This window comes from Pseudophryne corroboree, chromosome 6 (assembly GCF_028390025.1).
Source record: "Pseudophryne corroboree isolate aPseCor3 chromosome 6, aPseCor3.hap2, whole genome shotgun sequence".
Classification (NCBI taxonomy): Eukaryota; Metazoa; Chordata; class Amphibia; order Anura; family Myobatrachidae; genus Pseudophryne; species Pseudophryne corroboree.
Window position 1 is genome coordinate 273,154,002 of NC_086449.1, and position 24,706 is coordinate 273,178,707.

At 43.4% G+C, this 24,706-nt stretch overlaps 1 protein-coding gene across 3 annotated transcripts in view; it reads left to right on the top strand.

The window, feature by feature from the left end:
- The window catches only part of FBN1 (fibrillin 1), a 343,784-nt gene that overhangs the window by 32,242 nt on the left and 286,836 nt on the right, over positions 1 to 24,706 (top strand). For all 3 annotated transcript variants that reach the window (XM_063926051.1, XM_063926050.1, XM_063926049.1), the window contains exons 3-4: positions 2,279 to 2,361; positions 6,565 to 6,663. In XM_063926051.1, the coding sequence (XP_063782121.1) occupies positions 2,279 to 2,361; positions 6,565 to 6,663 (182 nt within the window). The remainder of the gene's footprint in view (positions 1 to 2,278; positions 2,362 to 6,564; positions 6,664 to 24,706) is intronic.

A 24,706-nucleotide genomic window follows, 5' to 3' on the forward strand; every position in this document is an offset into this window, starting at 1 on the left:
CATGGTCAATTGTCATTTGCTCTCATCCATTAACAGATTTTCATTCTAACCAGCCAGATCTGGCAGATGATCTGCCAGATAATTGTATAGTTTATGCCCAGCTTTAGCATTAGAATCAGGGGCGTAAATTCATCCCAGTCGCCCCCCGGAGGCAAGTTGGAGCTTGGTGTCCCACCCTCCTTAAAAAAATAAAAAGTAAAACAAATATGGTGTGTGTGTGTGTGTGTGTGTGTGTGTGTGTGTGCGCGCGTGTGTGTGTGTGTATAAACATACATGACTTACATAATTATATACATCACGCTCTTAGCCGTTCTACAGGGACCGGACCCTGCAGAGTATTGACAGGGCTTCAGATACGCTGTGATACAGCCGTCTGCTGCATGCAGACTCAGCGTTCACCAGCAGGTCCCATCTCACAGTCCAGCAGCAGCGGCGGGTACACCGTCACTTGCTGCAGCGCAGGCTGAGCGGTAACAGGCTGCAGCAACGGGTGCGCTGCCGGGTTTCGTTGCAAGAGCAGCGGTCACACTTGATACAGCTGTAAACCACACAGTTACTGCTGTACATACAGATGCCCCTTCAGAGCTTGGAGCCCAGAGGCAGGCGTCTCCTTTGCCTCTGGGAGTTACGCCCTTGGTAAGAATTATTGTGCGTGGCTGGTGCTACATGCATGGTGTATACTGTATTCCCTAGTCACATACCGATACGCAATTGTGCAAATAGACGGGCGTGTGAAAGATTTATACATAAACTGCAGATGTTTTGCAAGAATAGGGACGCATAAATAAAAAAAATCTCTTGCACAATATTCGTCGGTGGGATGACAATTTGGTAGCCCTTCTTTTATATATAGTTTGTCATCAGTTTGTAGAAATAACATATGAAAAGATACTTCAGTACATTGATTGACGGATAACATTTGCAAAAGTGGTCGTGTGCCCTCGAGTGGCCAAGTCAGCTTTTGAAACTTCTGGCTATATTAACTGGACTTTGCCCATATTTACTGGACATTGTGTTGGATTACCTATTAATGTGGCTGTATTAACTGGATGCAGGATTGGACTAATATACTGGCCACTGCAGTGCTCTAGATCAGTGGTTCTCAAACTTGGTCCTCAGGACCCCACACAGTGCATGTTTTGCAGGTAACCCAGCAGGTGCACAGGTGTATTAATTACTCACTGACACATTTTTAAAAGTCCACAGGTGGAGCTAATTATTTCACTTGTGATTCTGTGAGGAGACCTGCAAAACATGCACTGTGTGGGGTCCTGAGGGCCGAGTTTGAGAACCTGTGCTCTAGATTGTACTGATATATTGTCCATTGCACTGCACTAGTCATTGGACACAGTACTGCACTAATAGTCAATGGGTCTGCATTACCTAAATTACTCAGCATGGTGCTGCATTAATTTACTGGACATTACACTGTATTAAGATGTCAATCAGTTTCTGAACATGCTAATTATGGGGCTGTGTAGGACGCAATTAACATTTTTACATAAGGGTCTTTTTCCTTCTTGGTCAGGCATTGGGACTGTCTCATCTCCCTCTCTCTATTCTTTAATACTGCTTTACTTGTGTGGGTAATACAATGTAGTAACATATAGAAGTCTGGGGATCATACAGGCACAAAACTGATGTTCATAAGGGACTGCCTGTCTGCACAATGTACTTACCACCATTCATCCTTCACTGGTTGTTACCACACAATACAAATAAAGAATCAGCAAGAGTTTTATGGGATGAGTTAATATTGTAACAAACCTTACAAATTTCCCAACATATCTGATTTCAATTGAAATGATCAGTTCTTAGAAATGCTACAGAATCCTGTGTACACACAGCACCTCAGGAGTTAAAGGTCCACAAGATGTCCATTTGTCTATAATTTTTTTAATAGACTCAGTTGTGCCTGGGAAGAGTCCAAATCATTAAGTTATAACTGGGTGAGAGCATCCTGGACTCATTAAAATACTGCTGAGCAGAACAGAATTTGGGCCATGGTGACCGTTAATACCTCATCAGGGTTTTTACTTTCTAAACTCTGAGGCATAGCAACCTGTCTTCTTGTCTTTCACCAACCAAGTAATGTGCCAGTTACATGAGTATTAGAAAACTGATACTTTTACTTCAGCTACTTGATTTATTTTCCTGCACCAGCAATGATACTTGACTGAAAATAAATGTAATATAAAGGAATTAACGTTGGTTTATATGTTTGACACTTCAATGCTATTTAAACAGATTTGTCTAATATGCTGCTTTTGTTTTTAAGGCCCAATGTTTGCGGATCTCGTTACAATGCCTACTGTTGTCCTGGATGGAAGACTTTACCTGGAGGGAATCAGTGTATTGTCCGTAAGTTCATCTCTTGCGTCCTCTCATGCTGTTACTCAAAGCGGATTTAAATAACAGAGAGATTCAGAAGGAATGTCAGAAATATGCAGAGTATAACAGTATTCAATTAATTATGTAGCCAATGTTACGGACTAAGGGGCCTATTTATCAATCTTTATTCTACTAAAATAATGTGAAAACAGATGTTTTCACACCCTTTTCACATTATTTTAGTTTCACATCAATTTCCTTGGAGGAGATTTCCCAAAAATCTCTAATAGGCACATACTTTCCGAATGATGATGGCATTTTTCCATATCTCTAAAGGGAAATGCGATCAGTCTGGATTTACTAAGCTCTAATTGTAAAATACATTTTGACAGTAGCCCATCTAAACTAGCACAGATGTGTCCTCATACATCTAGTTTCAATATGCCATGCAGCGGGAGATGCCTGGCATGAGTGAGCTGGCAGGCCCCGTGCAACTCCGCTAGTGTTGAGCGACTTTTTTTGTCAAATATGCGTCTTAGTCGCAAGGCAATGTGACTAGGATGCACTTTGAGACTGTGCTGATTAATGCGATACTTGTATATCTGTACAACTGAGTCTGTATACGACGCACAATGGAACTTAGCATGGAAAAAAGCAGTGGATGCTACATTGTAGCGCTTTGTACACTGACTCAGTCGCACACAGATATACAAGAGTCACATATCAAATTAATCAGCACAAACTCCTGAAGTGTCTGAGTCACAATGCATTGCAACTAAGACACATTTTTATCCTCCTGATGTAAGAAGATTCTCAAAGGACCTGGCACACTGAGAGGAGCTGTTTGGGGTGAGTGTAGCAATGATATATGAGGACGTATCTGTACTTCTGATGAGAGAGGAAGGTGATGTCATTGACGGACGAGTGAGCTGCACTGAGATCCGTCCAGAAGCTCGCCTCACACAACAGATCAGGATACTATTTATTATTTTAATTTTAAAGTGTTTAATTTTTAAATTTACTATGTAGCATGTTGTTGCATGTGCTTTATGTTAGTAACAGATAAAAAAGTTCACTTACCTACAGTATGTTTAAGGAAGCCTGTCACATCTCGTACGCTGTCCTCAGTCCATCTGGCAATGAACGGGTGCACTGCTCACTCCGCCAATGCTGGTGCTGCTGCCAGTATTGGGTGTGCAAACCTGTGCTCTGCTTATATGCCGGGACAGAGCTTTCTCGCAAGCTCTGTCCTGGCACCTAGACTGTGATACATTCATGCAATATTTTTTAAATATCCCAATGCAAATTTCGGCGATATTATCTCATCGCAGTCTCATTTCAAATGCAAATTGGGATAAATAGGGGCTCAAACATTGATTTCATGTCTTTTTACCATTCTAAATGGATAACTAAAATGTACACTCAGTGTAAATCGTTGGCAGCGACATCCATGTATGCAGAGCCTGGCAGTTTGAATAAAGAGGTTGCTCATCTCCAGCTGCATCATAGCGTGGAATTAAATTTAATAGCATTGGAACTATATCATATGATACCCGAAGAGCCTGTAGAACCATGAAAATGACATATGTGCCCATATACACATTACATTCAGTCATTCTGTAGGACTGTAGGCTGAACCAACCCATGTAAAGGTGCAACATTCAGTACACTGTAATATGCATAGTTTACTTGAATCCTCCTGGCTAATACTTTGCTACATTCCGTTCAGGAACATAATGACCTTTAGTTGGGTGGAAAGTAAGAAGAGGTTTTATGTGATTTAATACAGTGTAATGAGTGGAACACAACATGAGATTATGATAAGGTCTGAGATAATTATTTTTTCACATTATCATTATGCTTGTTATCATATTAGCCTCACTGGCACTTAACTGTATAGGTCAACTGCTACAATAAGGGCTTGATGTGTAAGATAAGTCATACTGCCATAGATCTGGGCATGTGTGAAGTACTGAACATCATTGCGCATGATGGGGGTAATTCCAAGTTGATCGCAGCAGGAAATTTTTTAGCAGTTGGGCAAAACCATGTGTACTGCAGGGGAGGCAGATATAACATGTGCAGAGAGAGTTAGATTTGGGTGTGGTGAGTTCAATCTGCAATCTAAATTGCAGTGTAAAAATAAAGCATCCAGTACTTACCCTGCACAGAAACAAAATAACCCACCCAAATCTAACTCTCTCTGCAAATGTTATATCTGCCCCCCCCCCCCCCCCCCCCCTGCAGTACACAGTACACATGGTTTTGCCCAACTGCTAAAAAATTTCCTGCTGCGATCAACTTGGAATTACCACCGATATCGCATGGGCACCTGAATGACAACCCCATAGGATAATAGATAGAAGAATCTATCTATCTATCTATCTATCTATCTATCTATCTATCTATCTATCTATCTATCTATCTATCTATCTATCCACAATACATAAAACACTGTTCCTAATGAGGAATACACAATTAATGATTATACCTGTCATACACTAAAAGGAGCATATTTACTAAAGGTCAATTTTCATCGATTTTTATCGACTTGTATTTCAGGGGCTAAAACGTACATTTACTAACCACATTTAATGGATAATTGTTTATATTCATTTTAAAAGTTAGTAAATGTGTTTTTTAGCCCTGAAAACAAAACATTGATTTTTGACGATCTTCATCGGTTTGAAATGGATAACAATCAATGAAAATTGACCTTTAGTAAAAATGGATCCGTTGGGCGTCTCTTAATTCCGGGTCAGCATCTTCGCTTGATAACATTTGCAGATCCATAGCTTAAGATCGCAATTGCATTTGCGTACAATCTTGAATTATACCCTGTATGTGTACTTAGGGCATAATTCAGATTATTTATCGGGAATCTGCAGCTGCGCAAGGATCATTCTGGGCATGTGCAGAACAGGCCTTGCAATCTTGCCTGCACTTCTCTACTGCTCCCTGATCGACAGGCAGGCGCTTTAAGCGGGTGGGGAGAGGGTGGGGGCGGAGACCTGCATTCACAGAAATGGTGTGTGTGTGTGTGTGGGGGGGGGTCATCCCTGTTTTCTGGGAGGGGAATGTCCTCAGACGCAGTACTCGGATCTCGCAAATGCTAACAGGAGGCGTCAGTTGTTTAGGCGCGTTCTTGCAGCTGTGCAGTTCCTTCTAAACATGGATTAGATCCCAAGAGTCCTCCTAATATTATGTATGCATGTGTATTGCCAATAGACATAGACACAGCAGTGTTACAACATGAGATAATGCAGTAACCAACACCAGTTATATGTACAGTGTGAGACGTGTAAACACACCTGCTGCAATAAAGTTTCCTGTGGAATTGCACATAATTGCTGCCAACTGTGTACATTTTGGGCATGCTTGAGCGCTATAACATTGCAGTGTAAGAACACTCCCATAGCAGCCAAACACTACAAATGACAATAAATCATTGCTCATCTAATGCAATGTTCCACAGCATCATCATCATTTCTCGACAGATATCCAGCACAGATGTTATATCGCTCCATAGCTGATGCAGCTGTAAGTGGGAAGAGTCTACTGTACTTCCGTATATTTATATTACATGCAGGCTACACCCTACAACTGATCATCTCTGAATGCCATGCAAGCAAATCTGTATTTTTTCATTGTCAACATAAAGTACAGATGTTATAGGTTACTTTCTGTGGTCATACATTTCCTATATTATTTGGTGCTGTTATCGCTTTTCTTAGCACTTTTCTGGCCTGCCATGCTTACATGTAATTTTCACAGCTATATTTAACGAAACATTGATGAAACGGTCGATAAGTGAAACCCTAGGTATGTGGGATTTTTATAAATGTACCTATTAAATCTTAAGACATTTATATAATTATTGTTATATCCACATCATCAGGTTTTGATTACTGATAGAAAACAAGATTAAGTAAAAATTGTACATTATAATGACTGAGTACATACTGTAGATTATGCAGTGCACCTAGACTCAAAAGCAGCTTTTCTGTTTTATATTACAATATCTCACTTGTATAAAACAGATTGTCTTCCTTTCTCTCAATGTCTGCTCATGATACCATCTTGACATCAATTGTGTAACTGGTAATATTATATATGAAATAAAAAATTAGAAGTGCTCCATGTTTAAGGGATTGAGATACTGTAGATGAAGACTTTATTTACCCTTCAAGTTTACCTCAAGTTACTATATAATAAAATGTCATATTCTTACAGCCATTTGTCGTAACTCCTGTGGTGATGGATTCTGCTCGCGGCCGAATATGTGCACATGTCCAACTGGTCAGGCAGCCCCATCATGTGGATCTAAATCGGGTGAGTTATATTAAGAGTCTAATTGCTGTTCTTATCGTCACATTACTTCATAGCTTCAATTATAAATGCAAATATGACTTCATTCTATTTATGCAAATGGAGTAAAAACATTATTTTTTACAATTATCCCTCTCCTCTTAAGCATGTAAGAGTACTTGCCCTTTTGTTTCTTGGGAATTTTTAGAATTCCATTTTTCCAGTTCCTGACATTGACTACCCAAGTTCTTGTAGCATCTGTTTATCTAGATCACAGGTTCTCAAACGCGGTCCTCAGGACCCCACACAGTTCATGTTTTGCAGGTCTCCTGTAGATTTTTAAAATGTGACAGTTGGTGATACACAGTGCACCTGCCGGGTGACATGGAAAACGTGAACCGTGTGGGGTCCTGAGGACCGAGTTTGAGAACCCCTGATCTAGATTATAGCCATTTCTTTATTACTGCCTGACTCTCATGCTAAAGAGAGTATACAGCAACATAGGGGGAAAGAGATATAAATGTGCTTCATCCATATACGTAGTGAGTGCCCTCCTTTGTACAGTCCTCTTTACTAATTTCTGGGCAGCAGCTCTTGAAGTTTGCTTCCTGTTTATGGACCAAGCACGCAGGCGTTTGAAGTATTAGTTTACAGAATCTGTAAAGCCAGTGGTTCCTTGAATCACGGCACCCTAGACTATCACATTTTTTCGCACCACCCATAGGAAAAATGTATTGATAAATTTGAAAAATGTGCCGACCTGTTATTCTTAGAGTCAGTTATGTGATGGTATACAGAGTTTTGTCTCTGATTGTTCAGGTGTTTTATGAGTGGCAGCCACTAGTATTGGTTTTGCCTATCACTTTGGACATAAATAATTTGATTTGATTCTGGATCACCAACCCGAGGCACCCCTGCAAGAGCCTCTCGGCACCCCAGGGTGCCTGGGCACATAGTTTGGGAACCACTGTTGCTAGGCATTGAAATCCACAATAAAAAATGAAGTAAATACTTTGTTATGTTTATAATGTTCCTTTGTGTGGATCTCCCTTTAGGATGAGAGTCAGCTTTAGGGTCCATGGTTCAGTGTGAAATAATTATATATTCTCTTGACAACCAGTACCTGGTATGGAGGGGTCTGTGGCCATTCCACAGTGTGAAGTTTGGGTACCATCAGTAGATACTTTGGCGCCCTGCAGCTGAAAGCAGGCATGGCCACACCATGTTGGGGTTGTGGCCGTGTCACTTTGTAGCTGCCCTCCTTCCTGGCTTTCTACACATTAATAGGCCTCAGGGGCCTATTTATCACCATCCGCATCCAGGATGCGGATGACAGGTGATAAAATCGCCTAAACTCGCACTGCGATAATTGATTACATCGCAGGGATGTATCTATTATCGCTTGCAGGGACAGAGCTTGCGGTCAAGCTCTGTCCCTGCGATGACACTCCACAGCATCATCGGGGTATTTTTCGTAAAAAATACCCTGATGTCCTGCTGCGCATGCGCCACCCCCCGCCGACATAGCCGCTACTGCCGCCACCCAGTCGAGTCAACCCCCCTAGCAGATCAATATACTTACCAGTCCATGGAGCCGGTCCACGCTGCTCCTGCTGGACTGCCGGGCGCCGGATCCTGTGTGCTGCGGTGACCCCCGGTGCTGTAAAGTGCGCTGCCGCTTTGCAACATCACTTTACTGCAGCGGGGTCACAGCACAGCATATGGGGGACCCGGCGCCCAGCAGCGCTCTCCGTAGCAGCGGACACCGGCTCCCTGGACATGTGAGTATGTTTTGGGTTTTTTTTTCTGTTTTTTATACTTTGATCAGCTTGTGTGTCCATCGGACACACAGAGCCGATCACTGGAGCCGGGTTCAAGGGCAGAGAAAGCTGGGCAAGTGCATCCCTATCGCAGTGCTGCCCAGTGATTTTATCACAGGGCACACTGCAGTATTTTTTCACAATTTTTTTTAGTAAATCTGGTCAGATCGCATTTCCCATTATAAGTATGGGGAATGCAATGTGGCTTCCTAAAAAAAAGTGAACTAAACAGTTTGGAGCAGTTTTTCATGAAAACTGCTCCAAATGCCCTTTAATACATTCAGGTGATACTAAAATAATGTGAAAAGGGTGTGAAAACCCTTAATTTAGTAAAAATAATGTTAATAAATAGACCTCTAAGTGCTTTACTTTTAACTTAAAGAGACAGGATAATAACTAAATAAAGGAGCCGGACAGAGAGCTATAACTAGACTTTTTAGTGCCCTGTGCCAGAGAGAGAATTGGCGCCTCCCCCCATGTTTTTCAATAGGGACATAGGGCACAAGCCTCGTGAGGAAGGGGCAAGACAAGATTGAACCCGGACAAAGCCCATGCTATGATACCCATATATATATATATATCTATATATATCTATATATATCTATCTATCTATATATATATATATATATATATATATATATATATATATAAGTCCACAACAGAGGAGCACTCACCAGTCTTCAAAAGCAGTTTTTCTTTATTTTCAGTAGTTCATAGTAAACAGGGGTGTATCGACGTTTCGGTCCCAAACTGGACCTTTGTCAAGAACATCTAGTATTGTGAATAGCCCCCATTTATACCCAAATGTGACCCTCCCACCAATCATTCACTTAGAGGGATTCCAAGTATAGTACATTAAAATACAGACATTATATAACAAATACAAACATGACAAACTAACATATAACATTTAATGTGCATAATTCTTACTTTAAAACCATATATCCACTGTAAAACGCCGTACTGAGTGTTGTAATCACACCAGAAGCGGCGTGCGTTCCACTGCGTCCATCACTTCCGGTCTGTGGAACGCACGCTCCGATCACGTGACCGGAACTATACAATCAATCTAATAGACTAGAAGTAAGGTGTTACACGGATCTCCGTACTTCCGGTATCTGGAACACAGATTCCAGTACCGTGTCAGGAAGTATAGTAATTGGTATATGTAAATAGCATAAAGTGACACCGTTGTCATGGTGATCAGTGGTCATATTTTAAAAGGAACTAATGAAGTACCCATATAGTGGCGAATATCACAGTGGATATATGTGTCTCAAACGAGGCCATATTTGGCTATTGTTACATGGACTTTGGTATACTTAGTTATATTCTTATATTATTAGGCTATATTATTACCGTATAGTTTATTTATTAACAAGCTTTGGCAATTAAGGGTACAGACACAGACCATCCATATTGCGGAAATCCAGAACCGCAAAAATTTGAAAAAATATGAAAAAGTATAAAAAACAAAAAACAAATAAAAAGTAAAAATTAGAATAAAAAATATAGAAATATGTAATTTAGAAGATCTGAATTAGAAGATTATTCCAAAAATATCCCATAGTGAATGCCTTCATTTAGGCCCCGCGGGCGTATAGTGCCCAGCCGGTAGATCCATGATGCCTCTCGTTGCAACAGTAGTTTTGCTCTGTCTCCTCCCCTTTTCAGGGGTAGTATCCGATCTATAATCATGCATTTAAGTGATGCCAGGGTATGCTTCGCCTCGTAGAAATGCCTTGCTACAGGCTTGTCTGAGTGTCCAACACTTATTGCTGTTCTGATGGATAGGCAATGATTCGCCATTCTGTCCCGGAATGGACGAATCGTTTTGCCCACATACATCAGGGATCATGGGCACATAAGTATGTAAATGATGAAATCAGACGTACAGCTTACTCGCTGTTGAATTTTAATTTTCCGTCCAGTTTGTGAATGATGAAAATATTCACCAGAGTTCATGCTTCTACATGTCGTGCAGTTGACACATCGATAACACCCCATTTTCTGTGGTTGTAACCATGAGTCAGAGTCAGGTTTTAATGATCTATCAGGTTGCATAAGGATATCTTTCAAATTCCGCCCCCGTTTGAAGCTGATTAGAGGCTTAGTTGGTAGATATTTGTTAAGAGCTGGATCACTCTTCACCACCGGCCAGAGATTTTTAACTGCTTGTCGTACAGCTGAACCTGCAGTGTCAAATGTTGTAGTGACCACAAATGGATTTTGCACCCTCTGTTGTTTCCTCAGGTTTCCAGAGGAAAAGATCTTCTGAGCTTTATGCAAGCAGTTATTAATAATCTGTTCACTGTATCCTCTAGAGGAAAATCTCAATTTCATTTCTTCAAGTTGTATATTAGCTGTATCTGGGTCTGAATTGTTACGAAGTACTCGTAAAAATTGTGAGACCGGCATATTTAGTTTAAGTGAACCAGGATAACTTCCAAAATGTAGCAAAATGTTGCGATCCGTGGATTTCCTGAATAGCCTGTGTCCATACCCAAATTCTGTGGCATAGATGGTCACATCTAAAAAGTTAATTTCATTTCTACTTAACTCCATAGTAAGTCTAATGGGGGAGTCCAGGTCATTAAGGCACTTCAACATATTTTGAAGTGCCACCTCACTATCCGTCCAGATCAGGAATATGTCATCTATAAAGCGACGGTAGAAGCCGATACTGTCTCCAAACAGCGGGAGTATCTGTGTATTTTCATAGGTATCCATAAACAAGTTTGCATACGATGGCGCAATGTTACTGCCCATCGCAGTACCCGCTGTCTGGAGATAGTATCGGCCGCCATACTGAAAGTAATTGCACGTTAGGGTTAATTCCAATAAATCAATCAAAAATTCAATCAGTGGTGAACCCGTATGCGTTCGAGATAAGGCTCGACGAACAGCCATCAGCCCTTCATTGTGTGGTATGACAGTGTATAAGGATGCCACGTCCATTGTCACCAGGATTCCATGTTGGGATGCCGGAAGTACCTTAATCATTCTCAAGAAATCATTAGTGTCCTTTATATAGCTCACTGTGTTCTTCACACATTATTGTAAAAAGCTATCCAAATATTGTGCCACAGGTGAAAATAGGGAGTTTCGGGCCGATATAATTGGTCGGCCCGGAGGTCTCACTAACGTCTTATGTATTTTGGGCATCAAATACAAAATAGGACAAATGGGATATTCAGTCTTGAGAAAGGTTAATGTATCGGCATCTATCCACCCATTATTGAAACCTATGTCTAGACTAGTGTCTAAACGTTTTTTTGAAAGATATTGTGGGGTCACCCCCCAATATCTTATATGTATCACTGTCTGATAGTTGTCTAATTGCTTCATTGTCATAATCCTTCGTATCTACCAACTAAGCCTCTAATCAGCTTCAAACGGGGGCGGAATTTGAAAGATATCCTTATGCAACCTGATAGATCATTAAAACCTGACTCTGACTCATGGTTACAACCACAGAAAATGGGGTGTTATCGATGTGTCAACTGCACGACATGTAGAAGCATGAACTCTGGTGAATATTTTCATCATCCGCACACTGGACGGAAAATTATAATTCAACAGCGAGTAAGCTGTACGTCTGATTTCATCATTTACATACTTATGTGCCCATGCTCCCTGATGTATGTGGGCAAAACGATTCGTCCATTCCGGGACAGAATGGCGAATCATCGCCTATCCATCAGAACAGCAATAAGTGTTGGACACTCAGACAAGCCTGTAGCAAGGCATTTCTATGAGGCGAAGCATACCCTGGCATCACTTAAATGCATGATTATAGATCGGATACTACCCCTGAAAAGGGGAGGAGACAGAGCAAAACTACTGTTGCAACGAGAGGCATCATGGATCTACCAGCTGGACACTATACGCCCGCGGGGCCTAAATGAAGGCATTCACTATGGGATATTTTTGGAATAATCTTCTAATTCAGATCTTCTAAATTACATATTTCTATATTTTTTCTTATTTTTTATTCTAATTTTTACTTTTTATTTGTTTTTTATACTTTTTCATATTTTTTCAAATTTTTGCGGTTCTGGATTTCCGCAATATGGATGGTCTGTGTCTGTACCCTTAATTGCCAAAGCTTGTTAATAAATAAACTATACGGTAATAATATAGCCTAATAATATAAGAATATAACTAAGTATACCAAAGTCCATGTAACAATAGCCAAATATGGCCTCGTTTGAGACACATATATCCACTGTGATATTCGCCACTATATGGGTACTTCATTAGTTCCTTTTAAAATATGACCACTGATCACCATGACAACGGTGTCACTTTATGCTATTTACATATACCAATTACTATACTTCCTGACATGGTACTGGAATCTGTGTTCCAGATACCGGAAGTACGGAGATCCGTGTAACACCTTACTTCTAGTCTATTAGATTGATTGTATAGTTCCGGTCACGTGATCGGAGCGTGCGTTCCACAGACCGGAAGTGCGGGACGCAGTGGAACGTACGCCGCTTCTGGTGTGATTACAACACTCAGCACGGCGTTTTACAGTGGATATATGGTTTTAAAGTAAGAATTATGCACATTAAATGTTATATGTTAGTTTGTCATGTTTGTATTTGTTATATAATGTCTGTATTTTAATGTACTATACTTGGAATCCCTCTAAGTGAATGATTGGTGGGAGGGTCACATTTGGGTATAAATGGGGGCTATTCACAATACTAGATGTTCTTGACAAAGGTCCAGTTTGGGACCGAAACATCGATACACCCCTGTTTACTATGAACTACTGAAAATAAAGAAAAACTGCTTTTGAAGACTGGTGAGTGCTCCTCTGTTGTGGACTTATATTGGAAAGTGATGGGTCAATATCTATCACTATAATGGAAGTCACCCCAGCATATACTTGAAAGGCCAGAGTGTGGACTGTTTGGAACTTATATATATATATATATATATATATGACAAGAATTACTCTCCCACTGCGCTATTTCAAATAAAACACTAAAATTAATTAATTATATGGCTGCCTGTATCCTCTAAGTTCCCTGTTAGGAGGAACTAAATGTGTGAAAATATGAAACGAAATAGAGGAGATGGCGCCAAGGGAGTTATATCAACGCCCTACCTAAAAACGGACCCTTACAGTACTCTCCGGATAAATTACGTCAGATAACAAATACTAACATAAAAATTTATTAAAACAACATATAAACCCGACACAAATGTTCATAAGTATACAGAGTTGATACATTTACATTTGTCGCACAATTTGAACAATCAGTTTGTAGTGATGAGGAAAAAGCGTAGATATATCACTACGATTTCCTCCTTCTCCTTATTGTAGATTCGGAGGTAACATCAGATAATAGATAGATAAATAACACAACGCGTTTCGTCTTGTTCCAAGACTTCATCAGGGGTAAAATCTACAATTGTAGAATAATAAGTCAAAACAAATACATAGCAATAAGCATCTTACACTCACATATAACATGACATATTGGTATCAAAAGAACATGACATAGCAACATGAGGAGGAAAACAGAATAAATAACATGAAGAAAGAGGAAAAAAGAGAACCAAAAAGCACAGGTTGTGAAAAACATACCTCTTCATTTCAGAACATATTGTCAGTAGAGATGAGCGCCTGAAATTTTTCGGGTTTTGGTTTTGGGTTCGGTTCCGCGGCCGTGTTTTGGGTTCGAACGCGTTTTGGCAAAACCTCACCGAATTTTTTTTGTCGGATTCGGGTGTGTTTTGGATTCGGGTGTTTTTTTCCAAAAACACTAAAAAACAGCTTAAATCATAGAATTTGGGGGTCATTTTGATCCCAAAGTATTATTAACCTCAAAAACCATAATTTACACTCATTTTCAGTCTATTCTGAATACCTCACACCTCACAATATTATTTTTAGTCCTAAAATTTGCACCGAGGTCGCTGTGTGAGTAAGATAAGCGACCCTAGTGGCCGACACAAACACCGGGCCCATCTAGGAGTGGCACTGCAGTGTCACGCAGGATGTCCCTTCCAAAAAACCCTCCCCAAACAGCACATGACGCAAAGAAAAAAAGAGGCGCAATGAGGTAGCTGTGTGAGTAAGATTAGCGACCCTAGTGGCCGACACAAACACCGGGCCCATCTAGGAGTGGCACTGCAGTGTCACGCAGGATGGCCCTTCCAAAAAACCCTCCCCAAACAGCACATGACGCAAAGAAAAAAAGAGGCGCAATGAGGTAGCTGTGTGAGTAAGATTAGCGACCCTAGTGGCTGACACAAACACCGGGCCCATCTAGGAGTGGCACTGCAGTGTCACGCAGGATGGCCCTTCCAAAAAACCCTCCCCAAACAGCACATGACGCAAAGAAAAAAAGAGGCGCAATGAGGTAGCTGACTGTGTGAGTAAGATTAGCGACCCTAGTGGCCGACACAAACACCGGGCCCATCTAGGAGTGGCACTGCAGTGTCACGCAGGATGTCCCTTCCAAAAAACCCTCCCCAAACAGCACATGACGCAAAGAAAAAAAGAGGCGCAATGAGGTAGCTGTGTGAGTAAGATTGACACAAACACCGGGCCCATCTAGGAGTGGCACTGCAGTGTCACGCAGGATGGCCCTTCCAAAAAACCCTCCCCAAACAGCACATGACGCAAAGAAAAAAAGAGGCGCAATGAGGTAGCTGTGTGAGTAAGATTAGCGACCCTAGTGGCCGACACAAACACCGGGCCCATCTAGGAGTGGCACTGCAGTGTCACGCAGGATGTCCCTTCCAAAAAACCCTCCCCAAACAGCACATGACGCAAAGAAAAAAAGAGGCGCAATGAGGTAGCTGACTGTGTGAGTAAGATTAGCGACCCTAGTGGCCGACACAAACACCGGGCCCATCTAGGAGTGGCACTGCAGTGTCACGCAGGATGTCCCTTCCAAAAAACCCTCCCCAATCAGCACATGATGCAAAGAAAAAGAAAAGAAAAAAGAGGTGCAAGATGGAATTGTCCTTGGGCCCTCCCACCCACCCTTATGTTGTATAAACAAAACAGGACATGCACACTTTAACCAACCCATCATTTCAGTGACAGGGTCTGCCACACGACTGTGACTGATATGACGGGTTGGTTTGGACCCCCCCCAAAAAAGAAGCAATTAATCTCTCCTTGCACAAACTGGCTCTACAGAGGCAAGATGTCCACCTCATCTTCACCCTCCGATATATCACCGTGTACATCCCCCTCCTCACAGATTATCAATTCGTCCCCACTGGAATCCACCATCTCAGCTCCCTGTGTACTTTGTGGAGGCAATTGCTGCTGGTCAATGTCTCCGCGGAGGAATTGATTATAATTCATTTTAATGAACATCATCTTCTCCACATTTTCTGGATGTAACCTCGTACGCCGATTGCTGACAAGGTGAGCGGCGGCACTAAACACTCTTTCGGAGTACACACTCGTGGGAGGGCAACTTAGGTAGAATAAAGCCAGTTTGTGCAAGGGCCTCCAAATTGCCTCTTTTTCCTGCCAGTATAAGTACGGACTGTGTGACGTGCCTACTTGGATGCGGTCACTCATATAATCCTCCACCATTCTATCAATGTTGAGAGAATCATATGCAGTGACAGTAGACGACATGTCCGTAATCGTTGTCAGGTCCTTCAGTCCGGACCAGATGTCAGCATCAGCAGTCGCTCCAGACTGCCCTGCATCACCGCCAGCGGGTGGGCTCGGAATTCTGAGCCTTTTCCTCGCACCCCCAGTTGCGGGAGAATGTGAAGGAGGAGATGTTGACAGGTCGCGTTCCGCTTGACTTGACAATTTTGTCACCAGCAGGTCTTTCAACCCCAGCAGACCTGTGTCTGCCGGAAAGAGAGATCCAAGGTAGGCTTTAAATCTAGGATCGAGCACGGTGGCCAAAATGTAGTGCTCTGATTTCAACAGATTGACCACCCGTGAATCCTTGTTAAGCGAATTAAGGGCTGCATCCACAAGTCCCACATGCCTAGCGGAATCGCTCCCTTTTAGCTCCTTCTTCAATGCCTCCAGCTTCTTCTGCAAAAGCCTGATGAGGGGAATGACCTGACTCAGGCTGGCAGTGTCTGAACTGACTTCACGTGTGGCAAGTTCAAAGGGCATCAGAACCTTGCACAACGTTGAAATCATTCTCCACTGCACTTGAGACAGGTGCATTCCACCTACTATATCGTGCTCAATTGTATAGGCTTGAATGGCCTTTTGCTGCTCCTCCAACCTCTGAAGCATATAGAGGGTTGAATTCCACCTCGTTACCACTTCTTGCTTCAGATGATGGCAGGGCAGGTTCAGTAGTTTTTGGTGGTGCTCCAGTCTTCTGTACGTGGTGCCTGTACGCCGAAAGTGTCCCGCAATTTTTCTGGCCACCGACAGCATCTCTTGCACGCCCCTGTCGTTTTTTAAAAAATTCTGCACCACCAAATTCAAGGTATGTGCAAAACATGGGACGTGCTGGAATTTGCCCATATTTAATGCACACACAATATTGCTGGCGTTGTCCGATGCCACAAATCCACAGGAGAGTCCAATTGGGGTAAGCCATTCCGCGATGATCTTCCTCAGTTGCCGTAAGAGGTTTTCAGCTGTGTGCGTATTCTGGAAAGCGGTGATACAAAGCGTAGCCTGCCTAGGAAAGAGTTGGCGTTTGCGAGATGCTGCTACTGGTGCCGCCGCTGCTGTTCTTGCGGCGGGAGTCCATACATCTACCCAGTGGGCTGTTACAGTCATATAGTCCTGACCCTGCCCTGCTCCACTTGTCCACATGTCCGTGGTTAAGTGGACATTGGGTACAACTGCATTTTTTAGGACACTGGTGAGTCTTTTTCTGACGTCCGTGTACATTCTCGGTATCGCCTGCCTAGAGAAGTGGAACCTAGATGGTATTTGGTAACGGGGGCACACTGCCTCAATAAATTGTCTGGTTCCCTGTGAACTAACGGCGGATACCGGACGCACGTCTAACACCAACATAGTTGTCAAGGACTCAGTTATCCGCTTTGCAGTAGGATGACTGCTGTGATATTTCATCTTCCTCGCAAAGGACTGTTGAACAGTCAATTGCTTACTGGAAGTAGTACAAGTGGGCTTACGACTTCCCCTCTGGGATGACCATCGACTCCCAGCGGCAACAACAGCAGCGCCAGCAGCAGTAGGCGTTACACGCAAGGATGCATCGGAGGAATCCCAGGCAGGAGAGGACTCGTCAGAATTGCCAGTGACATGGCCTGCAGGACTATTGGCATTCCTGGGGAAGGAGGAAATTGACACTGAGGGAGTTGGTGGGGTGGTTTGCGTGAGCTTGGTTACAAGAGGAAGGGATTTACTGGTCAGTGGACTGCTTCCGCTGTCACCCAAAGTTTTTGAACTTGTCACTGACTTATTATGAATGCGCTGCAGGTGACGTATAAGGGAGGATGTTCCGAGGTGGTTAACGTCCTTACCCCTACTTATTACAGCTTGACAAAGGGAACACACGGCTTGACACCTGTTGTCCGCATTTCTGGTGAAATACCTCCACACCGAAGAGCTGATTTTTTTGGTATTTTCACCTGGCATGTCAACGGCCATATTCCTCCCACGGACAACAGGTGTCTCCCCGGGTGCCTGACTTAAACAAACCACCTCACCATCAGAATCCTCCTGGTCAATTTCCTCCCCAGCGCCAGCAACACCCATATCCTCCTCATCCTGGTGTACTTCAACACTGACATCTTCAATCTGACTATCAGGAACTGGACTGCGGGTGCTCCTTCCAGCACTTGCAGGGGGCGTGCAAATGGTGGAAGGCGCATGCTCTTCACGTCCAGTGTTGGGAAGGTCAGGCATCGCAACCGACACAATTGGACTCTCCTTGTGGATTTGGGATTTCAAAGAACGCACAGTTCTTTGCGGTGCTTTTGCCAGCTTGAGTCTTTTCAGTTTTCTAGCGAGAGGCTGAGTGCTTCCATCCTCATGTGAAGCTGAACCACTAGCCATGAACATAGGCCAGGGCCTCAGCCGTTCCTTGCCACTCCGTGTGGTAAATGGCATATTGGCAAGTTTACGCTTCTCCTCCGACAATTTTATTTTAGGTTTTGGAGTCCTTTTTTTACTGATATTTGGTGTTTTGGTTTTGACATGCTCTGTACTATGCCATTGGGCATCGGCCTTGGCAGACGACGTTGCTGGCATTTCATCGTCTCGGCCATGACTAGTGGCAGCAGCTTCAGCACGAGGTGGAAGTGGATCTTGATCTTTCCCTAATTTTGGAACCTCAACATTTTTGTTCTCCATATTTTAATAGGCACAACTAAAAGGCACCTCAGGTAAACAATGGAGATGGATGGATTGGATACTAGTATACAATTATGGACGGGCTGCCGAGTGCCGACACAGAGGTAGCCACAGCCGTGAACTACCGCACTGTACTGTGTCTGCTGCTAATATATAGACTGGTTGATAAAGAGATAGTATACTCGTAACTAGTATGTATGTATAAAGAAAGAAAAAAAACCACGGTTAGGTGGTATATACAATTATGGACGGGCTGCCGAGTGCCGACACAGAGGTAGCCACAGCCGTGAACTACCGCACTGTACTGTGTCTGCTGCTAATATATAGACTGGTTGATAAAGAGATAGTATACTCGTAACTAGTATGTATGTATAAAGAAAGAAAAAAAAACCACGGTTAGGTGGTATATACAATTATGGACGGGCTGCCGAGTGCCGACACAGAGGTAGCCACAGCCGTGAACTACCGCACTGTACTGTGTCTGCTGCTAATATATAGACTGGTTGATAAAGAGATAGTATACTCGTAACTAGTATGTATGTATAAAGAAAGAAAAAAAAACCACGGTTAGGTGGTATATACAATTATGGACGGGCTGCCGAGTGCCGACACAGAGGTAGCCACAGCCGTGAACTACCGCACTGTACTGTGTCTGCTGCTAATCTATAGACTGGTTGATAAAGAGATAGTATACTCGTAACTAGTATGTATGTATAAAGAAAGAAAAAAAAACCACGGTTAGGTGGTATATACAATTATGGACGGGCTGCCGAGTGCCGACACAGAGGTAGCCACAGCCGTGAACTACCGCACTGTACTGTGTCTGCTGCTAATATATAGACTGGTTGATAAAGAGATAGTATACTCGTAACTAGTATGTATGTATAAAGAAAGAAAAAAAAACCACGGTTAGGTGGTATATACAATTATGGACGGGCTGCCGAGTGCCGACACAGAGGTAGCCACAGCCGTGAACTACCGCACTGTACTGTGTCTGCTGCTAATATATAGACTGGTTGATAAAGAGATAGTATACTCGTAACTAGTATGTATGTATAAAGAAAGAAAAAAAAACCACGGTTAGGTGGTATATACAATTATGGACGGGCTGCCGAGTGCCGACACAGAGGTAGCCACAGCCGTGAACTACCGCACTGTACTGTGTCTGCTGCTAATATATAGACTGGTTGATAAAGAGATAGTATACTCGTAACTAGTATGTATGTATAAAGAAAGAAAAAAAAACCACGGTTAGGTGGTATATACAATTATGGACGGGCTGCCGAGTGCCGACACAGAGGTAGCCACAGCCGTGAACTACCGCACTGTACTGTGTCTGCTGCTAATATATAGACTGGTTGATAAAGAGATAGTATACTCGTAACTAGTATGTATGTATAAAGAAAGAAAAAAAAACCACGGTTAGGTGGTATATACAATTATGGACGGGCTGCCGAGTGCCGACACAGAGGTAGCCACAGCCGTGAACTACCGCACTGTACTGTGTCTGCTGCTAATATATAGACTGGTTGATAAAGAGATAGTATACTCGTAACTAGTATGTATGTATAAAGAAAGAAAAAAAAACCACGGTTAGGTGGTATATACAATTATGGACGGGCTGCCGAGTGCCGACACAGAGGTAGCCACAGCCGTGAACTACCGCACTGTACTGTGTCTGCTGCTAATATATAGACTGGTTGATAAAGAGATAGTATACTCGTAACTAGTATGTATGTATAAAGAAAGAAAAAAAAACCACGGTTAGGTCACTGGTATATACAATTATGGACGGGCTGCCGAGTGCCGACACAGAGGTAGCCACAGCCGTGAACTACCGCACTGTACTGTGTCTGCTGCTAATATAGACTGGTTGATAAAGAGATAGTATACTACTAATATTATATACTGGTGGTCAGGTCACTGGTCACTAGTCACACTGGCAGTGGCACTCCTGCAGCAAAAGTGTGCACTGTTTAATTTTAATATAATATTATGTACTCCTGGCTCCTGCTATAACCTATAACTGGCACTGCAGTAGTGCTCCCCAGTCTCCCCCACAATTATAAGCTGTGTGAGCTGAGCAGTCAGACAGATATATAATATATATAGATGATGCAGCACACTGGCCTGAGCCTGAGCAGTGCACACAGATATGGTATGTGACTGAGTCACTGTGTGCTGTGTATCGCTTTTTTCAGGCAGAGAACGGATTATAAATAAAAGTGGTGGTCACTGGTCACTATCAGCAAAACTCTGCACTGTACACTACTGAGTACTCCTAATGCTCCCCAAAATTAGTAAATCAAGTGTCTCTCTAATCTATTCTAATTCTAAACGGAGAGGACGCCAGCCACGTCCTCTCCCTATCAATCTCAATGCACGTGTGAAAATGGCGGCGACGCGCGGCTCCTTATATAGAATCCGAGTCTCGCGATAGAATCCGAGCCTCGCGAGAATCCGACAGCGTCATGATGACGTTCGGGCGCGCTCGGGTTAACCGAGCAAGGCGGGAAGATCCGAGTCGCTCGGACCCGTGAAAAAAAACATGAAGTTCTGGCGGGTTCGGATTCAGAGAAACCGAACCCGCTCATCTCTAATTGTCAGCACATAAAAGGTCATTCAAAGATGTATGAACAACGTTTCAATATTTCAATGGGACTTGATTGATACAGCGAGGACCATACCTAATTAAAAAACGTTTAATAACCTTTATTAATTAAAGGACACTTTTTGTTCAATTAGGCAGAGATTGGGATTAATCCCAATCTCTGCCTAATTGAACAAAAAGTGTCCTTTAATTAATAAAGGTTATTAAACGTTTTTTAATTAGGTATGGTCCTCGCTGTATCAATCAAGTCCCATTGAAATATTGAAACGTTGTTCATACATCTTTGAATGACCTTTTATGTGCTGACAATATGTTCTGAAATGAAGAGGTATGTTTTTCACAACCTGTGCTTTTTGGTTCTCTTTTTTCCTCTTTCTTCATGTTATTTATTCTGTTTTCCTCCTCATGTTGCTATGTCATGTTCTTTTGATACCAATATGTCATGTTATATGTGAGTGTAAGATGCTTATTGCTATGTATTTGTTTTGACTTATTATTCTACAATTGTAGATTTTACCCCTGATGAAGTCTTGGAACAAGACGAAACGCGTTGTGTTATTTATCTATCTATTATCTGATGTTACCTCCGAATCTACAATAAGGAGAAGGAGGAAATCGTAGTGATATATCTACGCTTTTTCCTCATCACTACAAACTGATTGTTCAAATTGTGCGACAAATGTAATTGTATCAACTCTGTATACTTATGAACATTTGTGTCGGGTTTATATGTTGTTTTAATACATTTTTATGTTAGTATTTGTTATCTGACGTAATTTATCCGGAGAGTACTGTAAGGGTCCGTTTTTAGGTAGGGCGTTGATATAACTCCCTTGGCGCCATCTCCTCTATTTCGTTTCATATATATATGTATATATAACTGTCATGACTAAGGTTTTTGTGAACCCGGTGCTAGCGAAGTCTGCGCGGGCGACTGGAGAACTACACGAATACCACCACTGACCTGGTTTTGGAAGTGTTGTGGACTCGGGGTCTCTTCCGGTGACTGGGAAGAGGAACCGCGGCAGAGATGGCCGAATCCAGGTTCTCCTCATGCAGGATGAGGTCGGCAGACAGGAAGCACGTGTGGGCGCTGAAGGTCTCCTGAAAGACAGAACTGGAAAGGCGCTGATGAATCAGTGAAGAATAACAGGTACAACTGTGCTAAAGGGCACGGGGTGCTTGGGGACACTGAGGTGCTTGGAGACACTGAGGTGCTTGGAGACACTGAGGTGCTTGGAGACACTGAGGTGCTTGGAGACACTGAGGTGCTTGGAGACACTGAGGTGCTTGGAGACACTGAGGTACTTGGAGACACTGAGGTACTTGGAGACACTGAGGTACGTAGAGGCACTGAGGTGCGTAGAGGCACTGAGGTGCGTAGAGGCACTGAGGTGCGTAGAGGCACTGAGGTGCGTGAAGACACTGGGGTGCGTAGAGACACTGGAGTGCGTAGAGACACTGGGGTGCTGAGGCACGGAGGCACGGAGGTGCTGGAAGCACGGAGGTACTGAGGCACGGAGGTGCTGAGGCACGGAGGCACGGAGGTGCTGAGGCACGGAGATGCTGAGTCACGGAGATGCTGGAAGCACGGAGGCACGGAGGTGCTGGAAGCACGGAGGCACGGAGGTGCTGGAAGCACGGAGGTACTGAGGCACGGAGGTGCTGAGGCACGGAGATGCTGAGTCACGGAGGTGCTGGAAGCACGGAGGCACGGAGGTGCTGGAAGCACGGAGATGCTGAGTCACGGAGGTGCTGGAAGCACGGAGGCACGGAGGTGCTGGAAGCACGGAGGTACTGAGGCACGGAGGCACGGAGGTCCTGAGGCACGGAGGTACTGAGGCACGGAGATGCTGAGGCACGGAGATGCTGAGGCACGGAGATGCTGGAAGCACGGAGGCACGGAGGTGCTGGAAGCACGGAGGCACGGAGGTGCTGAGGCACGGAGATGCTGGAAGCACGGAGGTGCTGGAAGCACGGAGGCACGGAGGTGCTGGAAGCACGGAGATGCTGAGTCTCGGAGGTGCTGGAAGCACGGAGGTACTGAGGCACGGAGGCACGGAGGTCCTGAGGCACGGAGGTACTGAGGCACGGAGATGCTGAGTCACGGAGCTGCTGGAAGCACGGAGGCACGGAGGTGTTGGAAGCACGGAAGTACTGAGCTCTGGAGATCCCAACTACAACAGTAGTAAAACTGAAACACGACAGCTGTGGTTTTCAGTGGAGAACATGGAATTCAGTACTGTGCCTTTAAGACGAAACATTGCAGCTGTGCCTTTACATTGAGACTCAGGGAAATGGTGAAATCAAATGGAAACACACAAGTAACCATACAGGAACAAGGGAACAGAGTTTCCACAGGAACTTAGGTACAATGGTTACCTTAAGGGAGCTCAGCATAAAGACTCTCACAAGGCTGTATGTGACACGAGGAACAGGCCCAGATTCCAATTCAGCCTCCTGATTTATACTTCCTGGTCCTTGATGATTGGTGGGCAGGATTAGGTGATGTCACTGTCATGTGACTACTCTAGCCAAGGCTGTGATGTAGAATGAGGCCTAGCAGGCCAAGAGAACACTGAAGCCTGGACTTCTGCAAAACACAGGATGCTTGCTTTTAGATTACTGAATTCAGCCTCACACAGGAGATCACCACAGGTGGAGCTGATTACCTATTACCTCTCAGGCAGAGAACTCAGGAAAACTGACAAGCTGTTTAACTCCGTGAGTGAAAAGACACAGGATCCAGGAGAGATGGCAGGGGTAAGTCACCAAATATAAAACCTACAGTCAGGATTGTGACAATATATATATATATATATATATATATATATATAATCCACCAAATGGCCGGCACTACTGGAGACTCGATTATATTGACAAGGCACAGCAGCTTAGACATAAGCTGCTGTGTCTTGTCAATATTATTGAGTCTCCAGTAGTGCCGGCCATTTGGTGGATTGTATACGTTTCTTGAAGGCAGGGCACCTGAGCAAGGTGGACTTTATTATCTGGTGGAGTGCCGGATAACACGTTTGTATAATATATATATCTCCTATATAATAGCCCAGATCTGTGACTTTGTGACTCATTTGCTAACGCTGGGCGGAGTCACAACACTGGGCGGAGTTAGTCAAATGAGTCACAGATCTGGGCAAATCTATAGGAGACTAGGAACAGAAGTAGATGGTATGGGCATGGCACAGGCAGGGGTGCATACCTCCCAGCTTTCTTCATGCACACAGGGGTGCATACCTCCCAGCTTTCTTCAGGCACACAGGGGTGCATACCTCCCAGCTTTCTTCATGCACACAGGGGTGCATACCTCCCAGCTTTCTTCAG